The following is an 18,477-nucleotide window of genomic DNA, read 5'->3' on the forward strand; positions in this document are numbered from 1 at the left end:
ACAATGCCTTTTACAGAAAAAAAAACACACACGGCCGTTGCATTCTTGCTATTGTGTGTAAACCACAGATTACAAATCCAAAGAAAATACAGCCGAGCTGGGGAAACGAGTCAGGTCTGCTCACTCCAGCAGGTTCGAGGTCTCACACCACAAGCGCCCCAGAACAGTGACGCCACAGAGTACTGCTTCCCCGTCGCCCCAGGCACTGGCCCACCGGAACACGGGCCTGGGACCGAGACGCTCAATGGGGGGCCGGAGGCCCGCTGCGACCCCGGGCTTCATCCGGGGGTTCCCTACAGCTGCAGCCGGACAGACGCTGCTTCAGCAGGAGGTGGTCAGGGGAGCTGGGAGATGGTGAGGGCGAGGACAAGACACCCCCCCGAGGGGCTCTGCTGTGGCTCGGGGTGCGAGTGTCGCCAGCACAGAGGCACAGAGGGGGGGGGGGGGGACCCAACACGCCGCCGGGGAGGAAACGGGGGAATGACGTCACTGAGGATTCCTCTCATTAGTGAGGAGGCCGTCCTGCAGGACGGAGGGTTTCTCTGCCCCTCTTTCTTCGTCTACTTTCCACACGCCCCGGTTTACGCGTTTTGAAGGGAGGGACTCTCTGTTTTACTGTTACGGCTGGCGTCCGGTGTCTCTGAGGGCCGGGCTGTGCCGCCACCTGCGCGGCTGAGGCCTCACTTCCGGCTCACCTGGGGGCTCCCGTGCGGCAGGTAAGGCGTGTTCGCCTCTCCCTCCTCCTGAACCTGTCAGCCGGACTCGGACTCGGACCCCCCTCCCCGGTCCTCCCTCCCACGACGAGGAGCCGACCGGCGCCACCGGGAAACGCGACGCGTCAAACTTCGCGGCCCTGTTCGCCTCGGCGCCTTGACCCGGGTCAGCCCAGTCCCGGACCAACAAGACACGCGTGGAGCCGCACGCTCCTGGTCCGGGGGACTCGCGGCGCTCCTGAGCGTGGTCCACGCGTGGGTCCCCGCCGCGTTCTGGTTAATCGGAGGGCGTTTTTTTTTTCCTATTTGTTATTTTTTTTAAGGGGCTTCGATAACAAGAAAGTAAGACTGTTGTGCGCGTCTGAGATGTTAAATTCAGGCGTTAAGCAACCCCGCACGCACGTCGTTATGTGCGTGAAACCAAACACGCACACTCACTCTCTCTCACTCTCACACACACGCAGACCCCGTCCGAGCCCATTGTTACAAATCACCCACCCCGGCGGGTCCGGTCCGCAGGGCGAGTCGCTCACGACTCCTACCCGCCTTACCTTCATGTCGTTCATGATGGTCTGGAAGAGCCCTCCCAAAGTGCTGCACTCTCTCTCGATCCCCGCGTCCATCTTCCCTGCCGACTGCGCACCCACGGGCGCGGACTGGGGGTCTCTCCAAGCAGCCAGACCGCCGCGACAGCGGCTGATGTCCTCCGGAGAGGGAGGCGTTTGCGTGCGTGTGTGTCCGGGAGAGGAGGTGGCGAGGCTGGGGAAAGGGAGGTGGAGGTGGTGGTGGTGGGGGTAGCGAAAAACTGGGAGAGAATAAAAAATGATAATAAATCCAGCGAGCGAGGTGGTGGGGGTGGGGGCAGAGCTAGACCACCACTTTCAAAACATCGCTCGGGAGGGTCAATCCCAGCCAAAGGCGTCCTCAATCCGCCGGCGTGTCCCGATCCCCGCAGCGCGGCGCAGGGCGGCTGTGTCCCGGGCTGATCAGCGCAGCTGCTTCGCGCTCCCCATGGCGTGTCCCGGTGCCCGCCGCTCGGGATTCCCAGCCTGCTGTCGCCGGCGAGGCAGTGCGAAGTCCGGCCCGGGGCTGCGAGGCTGCTGTCTGGCACTCGGGCTGCGAGGTCCGCGGCTGTCTGCGTGTGTGTCTGCGCGGCGCTCCGGACTCCCAGTCTGCCCCCCCCTCCTCTCTCTCCCCCCACAGGGCGGAGCTCCTGCGGCCTCTGCCGGTCGGGATCTTCCGTCCTTTTCCGCCGCCGGAGCTCGGTCTCGCCTCCAAATCGGTGAGCGCCCCGCAAGCGCTCTCTGCGCGCCGCAAGGCTCCGCTCCGGAGCTGGGAGATGGGAGATGGGATTCCAGTGAGGATCTCGTATTATTTGACTTCTCCAAGCTCTCGGGAGCTCCGACTCGCACTGGATTCCCGGCTCCCTGCTTCCCTCTTGCAAAACCCAAACCGCGGAGATAGGAGGCGAGGCGTGACGTCAGAGGGTTGAGTGGCTGTTTTTTTCCCTCTCTGTAGTGACAGGCAAGCGCTGCAAGGCGTGATGGGACGTGTGGGAATTCATCACGGAAAATGAGGATGCTTACCAAACTGTTGCAACAGTTTTCACGGCGCTGCGTAACACGGGAAGTTCTCGTTTTTTAGATCGGTGCGGTTTATCCGAGTTCAGCATTATTTTTGTCTTCGTTTCTGTAACAATGTGCATTGAATAAACATAAAATAAGATCACTTTATTGGCCATATACAATTTCTTAAATTAGGAATTTGTCTTTTCGAATACCCCAACTTGCTCTCCATGAGACACACAGAAAGGGAGAGAAGCTGGGGGTCAGAGCGCTGACATTTATACGGCACTCCTGGAGCAGCTGGGGTGAAGGGCCTTGCTCAGGGGCCCAACAGAGTAGGATTCCTCTGCCGGCTGCGGGATACAAACCGGCAACCTTCCAGCCACAGGCGCAGATCCTGAGCCACAGAGCCACCACACCGCCACAAACACAAGCACAAACACACATATCCGTGCAGCTCTGCAGTGTGTTGGGTCCAACAGTCAGAGTGCAGGGATCTCCCCAGGGCTGGAGCCCTGCAGGATGGGGGTGTCCCTCTGGGCACAGCTGTGCGACCCTGGGCACATCCGGCCCTCAGGCAGGAGCAAGGCCACTGTGACCCTGTGCCGGCTGGGATCGAGGCAGAGCGGGCGGGCAGCTGGGGCTTGTGTGATGAGTCTGACCATCGATCTCAGCATCTTCTCGTGTGTTCACAGGGGAAAGATGCTCTTGTTGGTCCTGCCGTGTAGCAATAACTACAACAGTTCCTTCCATTTGCACGTCTTGAACTGGAGGGGGCCTGTGCCACCCGCTGCTCCTGGCTGCAGAGCCCCCTGGAGCTTATTCCACCTCTGATCTGAGCGATCTGAATCAATCAAGCTCATCGCTCTCGGAAACGAAACCACCCGTGTGCTAATGAGTTGCTAATTGAAACTGCGGCCCCTCGGGTGTCCCCGAGCCGTGGAAAGAGAGTTCTCCCCAAGCTGCGCGGGAGCAGAGTGTGTTGGGGCGAGGGTGTCCGTGATGAACACACTCACACTCACCGGCCAGCGCAGGGGGTAGGAGGGGGGTAACAACGTCAGGGAACAGCCCGCACCGCTGGTCTCTCTTTCGGCTGTCCGGGCACGTCTCCACTCCCCCGCCTCTCCTCTGATCAGCCGTGACTCACTGCGCAGTCACTGCCAGGCCGTACGCGCTGGCAGGGTAACCACAGCAAACACAGCCCTCTCCCTGGCTCCCTCTCCAGCTGGGACAGCAGACCCGGGCTATCCGCTCCTCTCCTCGGAGAGCTGGGACTCTCCTCTCCGGATCCGTCATCTTCGCCCAGCGAGATCGCCGCCGAACCTGTTTGAAGGACAAAAAAAACGCCTCCTGCATTCTCTCAGGTCCCGGCCAGCGACGGGCTCGTCACGTTCACGTCCAGGAGCCTCCCCCCTCCCCCTCTCCTGTCTCGGCGCTGCCCTAGAGCAGGGAGTTAGTTCCAGACGAGAGGAGATTTCCGGCCCATTCGGTTCCTCAGATCCGGGACACCTGAGGATCTTATCCAGCCGTTTCTTGAATAAAGCCGGGTTATCGGCTTCCACAAGGTGTCCTGTGATGGACTGGCGTCCTGTCCAGGGCGTACCCTGCCGCGCGCCTGCCGTTTGCTGGGATCGGCTTCGGCCCCCCTGTGTTGGACAATGCGGTTAGGGACTAGGTGGCCGGGTGGCTCAGAGGTGAGTTGAAACCCAGAAGACCCTCAGGTTTTTCAGCCCCGCCCGGGTCTACAGCTCTGGCCAGCAGTCGGCCGGGGGCTTGGTCACGCCTGGACCACGCTCTGCTGCCCGTCGTTCCCTGGGGCCCCTCCAGGCCCTCGCTGCTCTGGGCGCCGGCCCGGCGGCTCTCCGGAAGACAGGAGGAACACTGTCGCCCCAGGTGGTAGGTGGCGTTCCCATGGTTACTTCCCTAACCCGAGGCGGTTGTGTGGTTGCAGGGCTGCGAGTGAAGGGCACGGCGAGGAGGAGGCCGGACGGAGCACGCCGCGGGCTCCCAGGGCGGGCTGGACAGAGGTATGCACACGCACATACACACGCAAATCGCCAAGACTGACACCGTGGCTTTCAAACACGCCGCCATTCTTCTTGTGTCTAAACTGTACACATGCGCATTTCACCTCCCTATACAGGGTAGCGTTTCTAAAAACCCCAATTTAAAACAAGATATTAATTTACTCTGCTCCTTTGGTATCATCCATCCTTAAATGCAGAATAACCGTTGCGAATGTATGCGAAATTAACAATGAGGGCGTGAAAAAAAGCCGGGGACGTAATAGTATTTGTTGAAAACTACAACAAGGGAGTCTCTCTTCCTCCGCCGACTTTGAATGCGGGGCCCAGGCACGAGAAACTGGAGAACAGGATAGGTTTCGCTTTGTTGACCGTTGTGACTGTCTGTGCTGCCCTCTGCTGGTGAAGTGGAGGATTGACGCCAAAGGCCCCGCTCGCCACCTTCGGAAGTGTATCAAACTTTCGCCTCGATCACCTAGAAGAGAGGAGCTCTTGGATAAAACCATGTCTTCTGATGCAATTCAAACCAAACCACATCTTTGCAGAAATGTTACCACAAAGAAATTTAAAGGGAAACAAGTCATCCAGGTGGGGCTGCACATTGGTGGTGGTGGGGAGTCCCCATTATCTGTAAAGTGCAATTATTAATTATTATTAGTACAAGTATTAAACCAGCAAAAATCAGCTAAACAACCCTCATTTTAGGGGCACACACTCAGCTTGGGTGCAGGGAATAAGCAAAGTAGTTGATCTCCTTTCTCAATAGCCAGAGGTCATTTACCTTTTTTGAAAGAATGAAACGGAGCACCAGTTAAAAATCTTAAAAAATCAGATTTAATATAGAACATTCATAGAAATGGATGTTAAGAACGTAGATTTTACAAACAGTGATCATCTCTTCTTGTAGTCAGTAAAAAGGCAACATAAACAAACATAAAAAACAACAATGAGAAAATCGTGGTAAAAATCACTCTGGCAGCAGACCCCAGTGTAACCACCTCTGCAGCTGGGCGCTTTCCCATCAACCCCTGCTGCTAGACAGCCTCGGTTTCCCAACATGCAGGGCTCCTGCCCACTCCTGGAACCTGACCAAACCACAGGTGGACACAGCCGGGCATCTGCAGACTACAAACAGCACTTTATCTCCCCTTCGGAAATACGAAGAAGAACCTTCGACAAACTTAAAGAACATTTGCAATGTGAAGCAACATAGCAGCTTTGCAAATTGCTCTTCACAGCCAGCGCAATTAAAGAACATTTCAAATCAAGAGGTGTTCTAGTAGTGTTGCATTGTATACTGTAAACCTTCATCTACATCTGTAGCATTATCCCTGATACAGGAGCGTATATTTATTATAAAACAATTCCACTGTTTAAAAATTGAACAGTTGATTTTGAATGCTCAAATACAAAGTAATGATCTGAAGAAAAGTTAAATACACAATAAAAAGGCTTGTACAGAAGATCAATTGTAAGAACCATAAAAAATATACAAAAAATGGACATAACAGAAGAGCATGCTCCCATTAACACAGTCTACCACTGGGGTGATAGAGTTCTTCGGACAGCCAACAGGTGCCCAGGATATAAAGGTCCTCCTCGCTGTAGGAAACTCACCAGCACCCTCCCTGTTGGTGTGGAACAGTCTCATTTACACCAGAGAGCAGGGCAGGGCTCTCCTGAAGCAGAAAGCTTCCTGCCCCCAACAAGAGCCTGCACGCCCTTCTCCCCCCGCTGAGCCCCCGCCCAGTCCTATCTCTTATTCGAGATGAGATCACTTTATTGGCCATATTCAATTTCTTGCATTAGGAATTTGTCTTTGCGCATGCCCCAGCTTGCTCTCCATGTGACACGGACGGGGAGAGAGAAGCTTGGGGTCAGAGCGCGGGGTCGGCCATTGTACAGCGCCCCTGGAGCAGCTGGGGTGAAGGGCCCTGTTCACGGGCCCAACGGAGTAGGATTCCTCTGCTGGCCGCGGGATACGAACCGGCAACCCTCCAGCCACAGGCGCAGATCCTGAGCCACAGAGCCACCGCTCCGCCTATGTGTCCAGGGAGCCGTTGGAGGCGTGTTCCCCGTCCACCGCGCACCCGGCTCCGGGCCGCCGCGCGGCCAGGTCGCTGGCCACGGCCAGGGCGCCCCCCTTGAGGAAGCGCACGAAGTTCTCCCCCACCAGCGGGCCCAGCGCGTACAGCCCGGGCTCCCGCAGGGACTCGTGGGTGAAGGGGTCCACGTCCACCGGGTTGCGGCGGCAGGAGATGGGCTCCTCGGCGTCCACGCCCAGGTGGCGCCCGCCGTGCGGCAGGAAGGAGAGGCTGGGGTGGGACCCGATCAGCACCAGCACCAGGGACACCTGCAGCACCGTCTGCCGGCCGCCCTCCCCTTCCAGCACGCACTTCCTGTCCGGCCGGAACGCCGCCACGCGGTGCCTGGGGAAGCTGAGGTACCCGGGATAAGAGCCCGTGAAGCCGCAGGAGTCTCCCAGGGGGCCAGCCGGCGTCTCCGGCCCATCCTGTGGCCGGAACTGCTGCTGGGTCATCATCTGGTGCACCTTGTGGTACTCGGGGTACAGCACTTTGGGCAGCTGGTTGAAGATCAGGCCCGGGTCGCCGACCGCGCGGCGGAAGGCGTGGTACACAGGGATGTTGAAGTGGTGCGCTACCAGCACCGCGTCCGCCGCGGTCAGCCCCGCCCCCACGACCAGCACGGGCGCAGAGCCCTCGCCCACCTGCCCGCTGGCCATCGCCGCCTCCAGCTCCAGGAAGCTGTGGGCCACGAAGGGCAGGTCCTCGCCCTCCGCGCCCAGCCGCGCCGGGACGTCCTGCGTGCCTGTGGCCAGCACCACGCTCCGCGCGCGCACCGAGAACGGCTCGCCCCCCGCGCCCTGGCCGTCGCTGCCTCGCACCCCCTGAACATCCCACACGGTCCGGGGGCTCCCGCCGGCCACGCCCCCACACGGCACCCGCCGCAGGGAGGTCACCAAGGTCTCGGGGGCGAAGCGGCTCTGCAGGCCCATCGCCGTGACGTAGTGCTGGTAGTAGGAGGCGATCTCCGCGGGCGTGGCGCGGTCGTTGCGCAGGTTCCTGCACAGGACAGAGGGAGAGAAGAGCTCCTTAGTGTTTCAGATTGACACCATCAACCACAGTGAAAAGAAGAAACCAGATGACTGACTTTCTTGTTTCTTGAATAATTTTAGTACAGCTAATTCAGATGCCCGTTGACGTATCTCCATCTGGAGTTTTTCCACTTTTACAAATACAGTTCTGCTCACAGAGCTCTTACCCTAGCAGATCAGAGATGCAAATTTCTGTTACAAGAATACAGAAGAAAAAAAAATAGCCTCGCAGACCCAGTTACATCGGGTAACCTACTTGCACATTTAAGCAATGATGCAAGCAGGCCACTAGGCGGGGCTGCTGCACTGTGTGGCACCCTCACCTGCGCTTCTCTCGGATCCAGTCCTTTAGCTTGAGTCCTGGCAGCTCCATCCAGTTGGCCAGGCTGAGGGTGAGCATAGAGTCCTCCATCGCCTGAGGACAACACAGAGGCCAGTCATCACCAGTCCGCAGCACACTGCCTGCAGACTACTCACGCTTCCAGGCTTGACTACACGCAGCTCAAAGTACAGCACTCCCAGAAAACCAGCGAGCTTTTATTATTTCCATAAGCAAACAGAAGGCCCAGAGATGCAAATCACATACACAATCTTATCCCTGTCCCTTTCTCAGAATGGAGGAGGTTTACATGTTGCTGCGAGACCTTGGTGTGACTTTGAATGGTTTAAGATAAAGAAGTAGTAAACACACCCAGCCTCTTTGTGAGCCGTCAACACTAGAGTGACAGTTTACCGTTTGCTGCAGTAGGCAAAAGAATTAAAACTTGCTAAAACAAACATCTTGATGGGGGGAGGGGGGGAACACGAGGTTCCCGATTCTGAGAGGTGCTGGCAGTAGTCCTGCAGTTCCCTGGACAACAAGCTGCTGAGTCATGCTCTGGGTGAAGTGATGAGTCACCGAGGAGGGGGGAGGGGTTCCCTGGCTGTTCCCACACCAGCTCCCACTCCCTCTACCTCTTTCAGGGGTCTTTCAGGGGGGCTATACGGACGCAGCGCAGGACCGTGCCCAAAAACTAGTCGCAACGACCGGCCCAGGTGCCTCCTGAAACAGCAGCGCTTCCTGCTCTGAAATGTGCCCACGCAGTGTGGAGGCTTGGGCAAGGGCAAGGCCAGGTAGCTGAGTCTCTTGTCACGGCTACACGCTCAGGACCAGCGGAACAGAGGTAGCTGGACACCTTGAGCCCTTTTTTGGAAGCTGGTAATAACAGAAGGCTGCTGCAGCCCCTCCCCCCTTCCCGTCACCAGGCGAACCGCAGCGCCCCCTGGGCCCTGCCAGCTGCACTTACATGCCAGGCGCCCCCCGGCAGGCCCTTGCCCAGGACCAGGTGGGGGATGGCACGGCCCGGCTCGTGGCGCCACTGGAGCGGGGAGGGGCAGTCCGAGCCGAAGTCGCCGTCCGGCAGGAGGAGCGAGTCGAACAGCACGGCCACCGGGTTCGAGGAGCGGCCCTCCAGCCCCTCGCACAGGTACCCCAGGTCCTGCAGGGAGAGAGGGGGAGCGGGGCTCCGGTCAGGGGGCGCTTCGCAGGGCGACAACAACGCACAAGAGGAAGAGAAAAATAACACAGGAATAACACTGGAAGGGAAATAAAGAAGACTCAAGATGATGGCAATGAAAAAAAAGGCCGTGGATAGAGGAGAAAAGGCAGACGTTAATCAAACAGATAAGTTCGAGTGCGGAAAAGAGTCCCCCTGTCTCAGTGCAGCAGGGAGCGGGGCGGCTCCGAGCGAGCACCCCGAGACTCTCGTACCCCCATCAGAAGGTGCTCAGCCCCGGGGCAGAGCCCTGCTGGGCACACAGGGAGCAATGAGAGGGGCCAAGGTGTGTAAGGGCTCTGAAAGATCCAAGTGACATTTTGAAGTGAAGCATGGAAATAAACCCTGGTGAGGCGGGGGTAGAAACACTGCCCCTCCAGGGCAGATCCGGGGGGCAGGGGGTGCGAGAGAGATCGGCGACGCCCCGTCCTCACCTGGTCCAGCAACGACAGCTCAGGCCGCTCCTCCAGCTTCCTCAGCAAGAAGGAGTTGGGGTGCATCCCCCCAGGAGCCAAATATGGAGTGTACCCCGACAGCAGGTATGACAGACAGATCCCCGATGGGCCGTTCCCTGTAACACACATGTAGGAGAGACACACGGGAGTTAAGGCCGCGTACGTGGGACAGTCTCTCAGCCCAGCAGAACTGGGACAGTCTTCTTCCCCGAGACAGGGCCATGGCACAGAATGCGAATGAAGTGTTTTGCCAAATCTGCATAGCTAATCAGCTTTGTGCACAACTGAAGCTGTGTACCAGCTCCTTCCCCAGGAAGAATTTCTCTCAACAAGATACTTATCGCATCTCGGCTAAACAAATTCTTTGGTTCTGCGCCAGTGGAATGTAAACTTGCCTCCAGCAATAAACAAAAGCAAAAGAGAGGCAGTGTGAAAGAAGCCCAGAACACAGCAGCCACAATGCCAGCGCAAAACAGCTCAAAACCTCAAGCTGATCTACTTCACAAAGAAAGCTTTTAATTGCTGTAAAGATTTTATGCATGGGATCAATCGGCACATAATTTAAACTGATGTATAGAGCCTCCACAGATACCAGGATACTCTATCCCATTTCAGTCCAGAATTTTCCAAACTGGTCTATTCTAAAGGAGGGGAAACTCCATGTCATCCCACTACACAAAGCAAGGACACCTGGGCGGTGAGGTCTCAGGGGAGAGACAGGTGGGAGCTGGACCGCGTAGCACACATGCGCGCAGGTGAGGCTAGGGAGGTGCACTGGCCCCGTCTTACCGATGATGACCACAGGGAGCACTTCAGAGGGGACAACGTGGCCGTCCAGGAGGGCCGCCGTCTCTGCCGAGGGTCTGGAACAGAACCGAGACGCAGTGGGTCAGCACACGGCCCTCACAGACGCAGACACAGAGCTCCGAGACTCGCGCGCAGGAGAGACACCTTCCCAGGGGGCACCCCGCACCAGTGCCGGCACCGTGAACCGGGCACAGGGCTGGAGCCCGTCGAACCGAGGCCCAGGCGGGGGGGACAAGCCATGACATCATCTGGAGTTCGACACCCCCTCTCCTGCACTGCTCACACCACGCCCCCCAGGGTCACCTGGGAAAGAGGGCGGGCCTGTGAGGCAGGAAGCAGCGGCCGAGGGCATCCCCAGCGACCCCCAGTCTGTGGGCAGGAGTCCCTCCCAGCCTCTCGGTTACATGACACACACACACCCTCTTCCCTGCACGTGCCCACACATGCCGAGTAACTGTGACTCGGCACAAAGTTCCGAGTGAAAGCACAACAGCGCCGCGCCTCCCTCAGCCCCGCTGGCTGCCAGCGGCGCTCGCCCGTGTGAGAGGGGCAGAGGCGCGCAGCTCGAAGCGCCCATCCCGCAGCTCCAGAGTTCATCACGGAGCCGCCCGGCGAGGCAACAGAGGGATCTGGGGAACAGCCGAGGGGCGGCCGTCCTGTATCCCGATTCCCGATGCCCTCTCCGACACGCACAGCCAGAGCCCAGCTCCTCAGGGCAGCACGTCTGCCCCATCCACAGCCTGCTCACCGTCCTGCATGCGATCCTTCCGATCCCGAGAAGTGCTGCAGAGCAGTAGGGGCAGACCAAACTCCTCCAGTGGGTAAGAGGAACAAACCACAGCTCTGAACCTGCCCCCCGGTTCTCAGGGAGAGACCCGAGACCTCTGCCAGACCCGCCAAGAACAAAAAGCCTTTTCAAAGTCCAAAGCACAAAAAAAAAAGTAATACACCAATGACCCAGATCTCTCTTCAGAGCAGCTCTGCGGTCCAGGAGTTGCTCTGAGGTGGGTCTGGACGGGGCAGACTCGCCGGGCTCGGGAGAGATGCACACGCCAGCTGCTCTGGGTCTGAAGCCCAGGCAGGGGAAGACCGTGCACAGGTGACAGCGGCCTACAGCCCTTTCAGCTCCCTCCCCCTGAAGCCCTGTGCCGACTCCGATCCGGCTTTTACTACTGCAAAAAAACAAACAAACACGGGGAGTTTCTCCTCGACGCTCACGTTTCATACGGCAGGCTTCAGGACGTGACCGGGTCACAGGGCTGATAGACACGACTCGACACTCGGAGATTAAGGGGGCAGCTCCGAGCCGGCCATCGTGGGGCTGTCGGTGCGTGTCGTAACAGCACGGGTCAGTGAGGGCGACCGCTCCTCCGTGGACACTTCTCCCGGAGCAGCAGGCAGACACAAAGGCTGGCGCCTCGGCGGCCCGCATGCGTCAGCCCTGCCGACCCACCAGACCTGCGTGCTGAACTGGCACGATGGCGGAGTCGCCAGCAAGACGGCGGCCCCGCCGGCCGGCTCCTGACCGGCTCCGGCCCACGCCGCGCAGAGCGCCCCCCACTCCCGAGCCGCGCGGGCCCGGCCGGGGGTCTCGTTGCACACAAACACGCCTCTCCACGCGAGCTGTAACATTCAGAAGACCTTCAGTGGGCTCACGGAGGCGGATGTGATTCCGAGCACGATTTTATTTCGAACAAACGTCTACCATTTCACCGCGGGCATGGGGTTTCTTACTGGCCAGCCCGGCGGGCAGACGGGCAGAGACAGATAACGGGACTGGATCCGCCGACAAAGGTGAAAGTTAATCGCTTCTCGGCGGCAGAACGAGAGGAGAAGCGGCAGCGCAAAGCGCACGTCTCTCTTCGCTGACCACAGGGGAACATCGCTCAACTCCGGCCGCCGTCTTTTGGCAGCGAACGACACAAAAAAATCTAGCCAGGAGGAAGGACATTGCACGCAAATAGAAAAAAATAAAAGCGTAAATAGCGAGGAAATAAACGGATTGCGTTACACTGTATTACTCACCGCATCATTATTAACCTCTAACACGGGATGAATCCGGTCGGAATTCCGTCTCGGCGCTTTCACAGGTTATAAGCCAGAGGGCCGACTCCCACACCCACCCGCGACAGCGGCGTGTCTGCAAAGCCCTGCACTCTCCTCCCCACGCGCAGCACCCGGCTCGGGCTCCAGGTCACAGGGGCTGGGGACGTCTTCTCCTGACGTCATTCCTCCCCACCCCTGGCCAATCAGAGCCCCTTGCCCCGGAACGCCGCGCCTTCTCATTGGTCCGTGTGAAGGTGACGTAATGGCCCAAGCTTGTAGAACATACCGTATCTTTTTCTAGAAGGTGCAGCTGCGCTTGCCGTGTTAATGTCTTTAATTTATTCATTAGGCAGACTTACATGAGAGTATTTCATCACGGAGAATTAGGGAATGCAAAACTTTTTTAAAAATTAAAAATATTACAAATTAAAGCCGTTGCAGAACTTACCGACTCCAGTCTCTGTAAGAACCAACTGTGACAATTATTCTCCAGATGAACAGTTTCCTTCAGGCAGTTTTATTTAGCAGGCAGCCGCGCTCCTATGGCCTGGCATTGAAGACTAGGTTAATGGTCTAAGTCAAGTTGCTTTGGACCAGAATTTCTAAACCGGTGCCCCAGTGTGGAGACCAGAGACACTGTGCTCCCTGGCTGTGCCCTAAATTCAGTCCTCTGCTTTAATTATTAATTAATTAATTGCTTACACTTATATAGCGCTTTTCTGGACACTCCACTCAAAGCGCTTTACAGGTAATGGGGACTCCCCTCCATCACCACCAATGTGCAGCATCCACCTGGATGATGCGACGGCAGCCATAGTGCGCCAGAACGCTCACCACACATCAGCTATCAGTGGGGAGGAGAGCAGAGTAATGTAGCCAATTCATAGAGGGGGATTATTAGGAGGCCATGATTAGTAAGGGCCATTTGGAAATTTGGCCAGGACACCGGGGTTTAGTTCTGATCATTATTTTCATAATCTTGCATGCAATAAAAAAATATGTCTTGGTTCAGTTTCCTCACCCTGTTAAGGGGCAGGTGTGTCTGATTAGCAATTTCCCAGGATGGGGTTTTTCCACTGTCTCTGTGAGACTGCTGGGGTACACCCGACACGATTTCTGAGGGTTCGCATGTTCCTTTTACTACACCTCCGTCGGCTTTGGCATTTTCTCTGTGGTGTTGAACACACGTCTGGAGCCTTTAAAGAAATGTGCAGGTATATGCTCAGTGTTTTTATTTTTACCCTGATTTTACTGTGACAGCACACACATTACTGTGGTATACCACAGGAAACTGCGGCGTGGCAGCTGTTACATCCCCAGCGGCCGTTGTCCCAGGCTCCTCTCTCCTCACGGCCGCGTGTCCAGGGGTGCAGTGCTGCTTCCGCAAGGCGACACCCCGTTCCCCCAGCTGGGTCAGCGGGCAGGGGCGCTGCGAGAGCCGGGCCGGCCCGTGACGTCCCCCCGGGCAGTTCCGGAGACCGCGACACGCCAAGCCGTTTGGAGAACTCGGGCAGTTATCCTAGAAGATAATTCTAGGTCCCGCACACAGAAAGATGTGTAATTCCATCCGCAGGCAGCAAACGGTTCTGCTTGCTTGAAGCCTAATCACCCCCTCCCCTCCCTCATGGCTGGAAGTCACAGGGGACCCAGGCCCTGTCACTTAGTAACAGCCCTTCACCATGGCAACTGCAGAATAGTCTGGTTGCCTTGTCTCCAGGGGGGCGTGGCTACCACAAGGACACCTGGGCAAGGTGTCGAGGGCTTTAGAAATAAGAACCTTCTAGTTACTGTAGTCAGGCGCTGCACCCAACTGCTAATCGGAAATATATTAAAATGGGCCCTTATTCGCCTAAGGCCTTAATCTTTTTCATTTCTATTGATTTTGTGCAAACTGCTTTGGCTTGACTGGTGAGTTACAGTGTGGCCAAAGCATATACATTCACTACAACAACTACAAATCACCAAATGGGTGTCAGGGCAGGTTCCACATGGCTGCGGTGGAGATCAAGCAGAACCAGCAGATCAAGCCGTGTCCAGGTGCTGATGACATGGTGTCCCTGAGCATGTATCTGCTCTAACGCCCCTCCCGAGGCACTCTGGGGAACAGGTGTGCTGCTTTCCCCTCGGCCGACGAGTGACTTTGTGCTCCACACAACCACTGTCTCCCTCTGACCCCTCTCAGAAGAAGAGGCCGGCCCAGCAGAGCAGGCATGTCCCTGCATTGCTGTAAGGTGACAGGTGGCCACAGGGCTGGTTCTCATGCTCCTGTGTTTGATCTCCTGCAGACAAGGACAGAGCTGGACTCCAAGATGCAAGACTCAGGGTCACGTTTGTCCAGTGGAGAAGATTTACTGTAAAGACCTGCAGCAGAACTCGGGTGACCCAGTCGAGGTTTGGTGCTCTATAACTACTATTATTCTGTCTCTATCCCTCAGATTTGCTTTTCTGTTTGGTCACTTTGGTCGTGGAGTTTGTCCCCACAGTCCTCGGGACTCAGCCCTCGCTGCGCACTTACAAGTCTCATGCTGCCTAGTCAGGAGCCCAGCCATGCAGAGTTCAAAGAGAAAGATAACAAGATGCTTTAACAAAGACATGAACACAAAGGAAGGAAGTCAGCTTGAGGCTCAATGTTTATAGAGTTCATCCGGCCGGATTTGAATCTACATGCAATCCTTCTGAAGCCGGCATTGTGCTAACAGTCACGCAAGTAACTACCGATCCGTAGTCCTGACAGGACTTACAGCACGGTGCTTTGTTCTGGGCAGTAAGTACCAGGAGCTAGTGGATGCGCTGCAGTAAAGCTGCAGGAGAAGCAGTTGTTCTTACAAGTAGGCACTGTGGGCAACAGGGCACTAAATGAAAAAATTGCTAAGGTTACGATATTGCTAAGAGTAAACATTCACCTCAGTGCTTTGAAATATCTAACAAAAGGCCTGCTGAGAGGAAATCGTACAAAAAGAACTGGAAGAGAAATATTTTGAAGCTCAACGCTTTGATGTTTTAGATCCTGAAAAAGAGGAAAACTACCCACAGCTCTGGGGGGTGTGGGGAATATCGGCTCACCCAGGGCACCCTGTTCCACAAAGGTGAAATGAAAAGAAACATTTATACAGGTTTATCTAAAATGGCAATTAAGTGTTACACAACACTAGTGTTGACCAGCACAGGGGGAGATGATCTGCGAGGTGGTTGTGTTTGCTGGTTGGCTCTGGGGCAGGGGGCAGAGGGATCAAGGTGCATCTCACTAGTGTCCAGGGGGAGGAGCACCAACCTGCTTCAGCACTGAGAGTGAATAGCCAGGCACTGGTTTTGAAGATCACAGCTGTTGATTGATGCATCAGTTTTATTTTCTACAGACTGTTACAATGACAGGCACAAGGTCAGTTTTTATTTGCACAGTCAGGGCAGAGTTTCTCTGCGTCTACAATCCTCCAATCTGGCACGAAATCCTAAATGTCTTCACACCTGGGAACAAGTCCAGCCTGAGGAGTCACACCCACCCCCCCCCAGACCTAGAGATCTGCTGACTGGGGCACTCAAGCTGTGAAGCAGTAGAGCCGAAGGGCAGTTCCAGAACAGTGTTAAAACATAGTGGGATCATGCATGCGCTGAATGATCCTGCAAGACAGCACAGCCCGTGTGTGTTACAGCAGTTTCCATTAAGATCAAAGTGACTTAAACAGTGGGAATGCAACATTACAGTTTGCAATCCCCGGAGAATGCACTGGTTTCCAGCAGGGGTGGGGGGGGGTGGGGCATCTCTCTCTCTCTCCTCACTCACCATCAGCTGCTACTCTGTGAACTCCATCGGTTCATGGCAGTTCAAATCCCAGCTGCTACGTGCAGATCCCCCAAGCTCCTACACTTTCACACACTTTCACACACTGCTGCACTGGCTGGGGTATCTCCACCCCTCACTGTTGAGCCCAGAGCAGTAAGAGCTGCCTGCCAGGAACTGACAGGAGTTTTCCTGATGCAGCTCAGCTTCACTTCCCTAAAGAGGAGTGTTTTAATCCATCCTACCTGTGTTTTTACTTGTTATGTGTATAACGTGTGTGCTACTGTATGGCACATTGAAACTCTAAAAGTTAATGGAAATAAAATTAGAAGGCTGCAGAATCCGGTAGTTAATCTGCAATACGTATGCCCTTGCAATTTACTAAGTAGAATGTATGGTTTCTAGAGGGGCACACATAGACCCACACCACTCATTACAGCAGTGCAGTGGATACGTGCCAAGGCATGAGGGGCACAACAGCCAGTGGCACTTCAGGATGCTAATGTGCACCAGCGAGGGTGGTATCGTGCATCAAAGTGAGTGCCAATGTGCACCAACAAGAGTGCATTGTTTAGCATTCCTCTTGTTACCAGTTTATTATCCTCTCTAAGATAGAACCAGCAGGCTGCAAGGTCACCCATCCACTAAAAATAACTTTACATGCTATCTAGGACAGTTTGCCTCACATAAAGCAGTTATTATTCTCTCTACACGAGCACAGCCCTACAGAGGCAGCAGCAAGACAGAGCTGCCAATGGACTGGGGTGATTTCAAGTTTTTGTAGCACAGTGATATTAACTTGATTTATAGGTTTTCAACATCTTTATGCATGTTTTAGCTCTTCTTTTCGAAACCTAACCCTGGGGAAACACAGACAAGTCGCCCTTTGGTGCAGGAGGAATCTTCCCTGCTAGGCTGGAACTATGTCAAGATCTTAAACAGCCTCTCCAGTTACCGCATGTAACTTGTCAGCACCACAGGAAGGTGCCGGTTAGGGTTCAGTCAGAAGGATCGCTCTTTAACTGACCACTTTCCTGTGCTGTTTCCACACAATGAGCACTCAAACGCCTGAGCAAGCTGGGAAGGTTTGGCAGCTGTAGGAGGAGTTAGAGACAGCTCTGCTCAGTAATGGCTGTAATTCACTGCACTTTATAAGGTGTAATGCGGAGGGACAGGCTGACAGTCTGTGTCGATCGGAGAGGACTGAAGAGATGGAGCAGCCTTGAACAATGAAAGGCAGGCTCTGGAAACCGCTGTCAGTTTTGGCAGAATAAAGAACTGGGTTGTGAGCAGAGTCTCCAGCCAGTCTCTTCCCCCTCCCCCCAGTTTTAAAGGTTTAGACTGGCTTGGTTCATTTCTGTGCACTCTTCAAATCTGGAGCCAGTGACAAGGTCGCAGCCTGGTGTGCCTGCCCCCGTCCAGCACATCGCCGCCACGCTGTACACTGCACAGGACTGACAGGGGTGACAACCCTGTTACATCTCTTGCATCACTCTTTCAGGTCACCCATGCAGTCAGCTTGATGCTCCTTAAAGTGTCCAAAGAAAATTATTTTCAGCAACGTTTGCTCTGGACACGTGAAATTCTGTGTGTGAGGTAGTGAGTCTATTGTCTAATTCTTTTAATTGGCACCTACACGCATGGTTCCTTCTATCTCTGAGGAGCCTGAACGAGGAATTCAAGATCTACGAGACTTACAAGCAAGGAACAAGTCGCCCCACCTCTTTGCCGAAGCAGATTTAACAAGACGCAAGAGAGGCCAAAAGGGGTTTTAAAAACGTGGACCTACAGTTGTGGGTTTAAGATGTTCTTGTGACCATTGCAGAACAGCAGGAAGCAGTTCTCTGTAAAGAGTAAGGCCAGCTTCATAGCAGCAGATCCGCCTGTGAGGACACTATAAAGGAAACTAGTGTGAAGTGCATTTAAAACTGTGATGAAGAGGCACGTTTTTACTCAAAGGGTTGTGGGTGAATGGAACGTGAACCCAAGCCATGTTGTTGAACCTGATGCACTGGCTTCCTCCAGGAAACACTTGAGGTTGTTGCATTCTTGAGGTCAATTAGCTACTAACCACCCAATAGGCTAGATGGGCTGAATGGTCTCTGCTTATTTGTAACTTTCCTTACACATTCTTTTTCCTAATCCTTTACCTAATCAGGGCTGGCCTGTTGAGAGCACAATGACGAATCGCTCATGCCCCCTGCCCTCTGCTCCACACTGCCCCCCCCCCCCCCCAGGGCAGGGTTGCGATCGGGCCCCCCAAGCGGCAGCAAGCCCAGACCAGCAGGGAGCGAGGGGGGCAGTAGTCACGCTGCAGGAGCAACAGAGCAAAAACGCCAAGTCACTGCCCCGCCCTGGAAACACCCCTCCGCCGGGCGGAGAGCTCCAGCCGCGAGCCAGAAAGGGGAAGCTGCGGTGCGAAACCCGGCTGCTGCGAGC

At 55.5% G+C, this 18,477-nt stretch overlaps 2 protein-coding genes and 1 long non-coding RNA gene across 8 annotated transcripts in view; 1 reads left to right on the forward strand and 2 right to left on the reverse strand.

The window, feature by feature from the left end:
* Positions 1 to 2,389, reverse strand: part of mtss1 (MTSS I-BAR domain containing 1) — a 49,347-nt gene extending 46,958 nt beyond the window's left edge. Inside the window, exon 1 of one of the 6 annotated variants that reach the window (XM_088607918.1) lies at positions 1,265 to 2,389. In XM_088607918.1, coding sequence (XP_088464044.1) covers positions 1,265 to 1,336 — 72 coding nt within the window. In that variant the 5' untranslated portion in view covers positions 1,337 to 2,389. The remainder of the gene's footprint in view (positions 1 to 1,264) is intronic. The other 5 variants (XM_088607919.1, XM_088607920.1, XM_088607923.1 and 2 more) reach the window with 5 other exon arrangements.
* Positions 2,390 to 4,168: 1,779 nt separating this feature from the next.
* On the forward strand, positions 4,169 to 18,299 carry LOC148648419 (uncharacterized). The gene is made up of 3 exons (XR_015926743.1): positions 4,169 to 4,305; positions 14,546 to 14,651; positions 18,197 to 18,299. It is a non-coding gene; the product is annotated as an uncharacterized LOC148648419 (long non-coding RNA).
* On the reverse strand, positions 5,114 to 12,419 carry osgn1 (oxidative stress induced growth inhibitor 1). Its single transcript, XM_088607927.1, has 6 exons — positions 12,240 to 12,419; positions 10,197 to 10,270; positions 9,387 to 9,523; positions 8,704 to 8,895; positions 7,741 to 7,832; positions 5,114 to 7,385 (listed from the first exon to the last, which is right to left on the reverse strand). The coding sequence occupies exons 1-6, from the start codon at positions 12,245 to 12,247 to the stop codon at positions 6,344 to 6,346; spliced, it is 1,545 nt and encodes a 514-aa protein (XP_088464053.1). The 5' UTR covers positions 12,248 to 12,419; the 3' UTR covers positions 5,114 to 6,343.
* Positions 18,300 to 18,477: the final 178 nt, after the last annotated feature.

The sequence above is a fragment of the Lepisosteus platostomus genome, chromosome 15 (assembly GCF_059453375.1).
Source record: "Lepisosteus platostomus isolate fLepPlt1 chromosome 15, fLepPlt1.hap1, whole genome shotgun sequence".
Taxonomy (NCBI): Eukaryota; Metazoa; Chordata; class Actinopteri; order Semionotiformes; family Lepisosteidae; genus Lepisosteus; species Lepisosteus platostomus.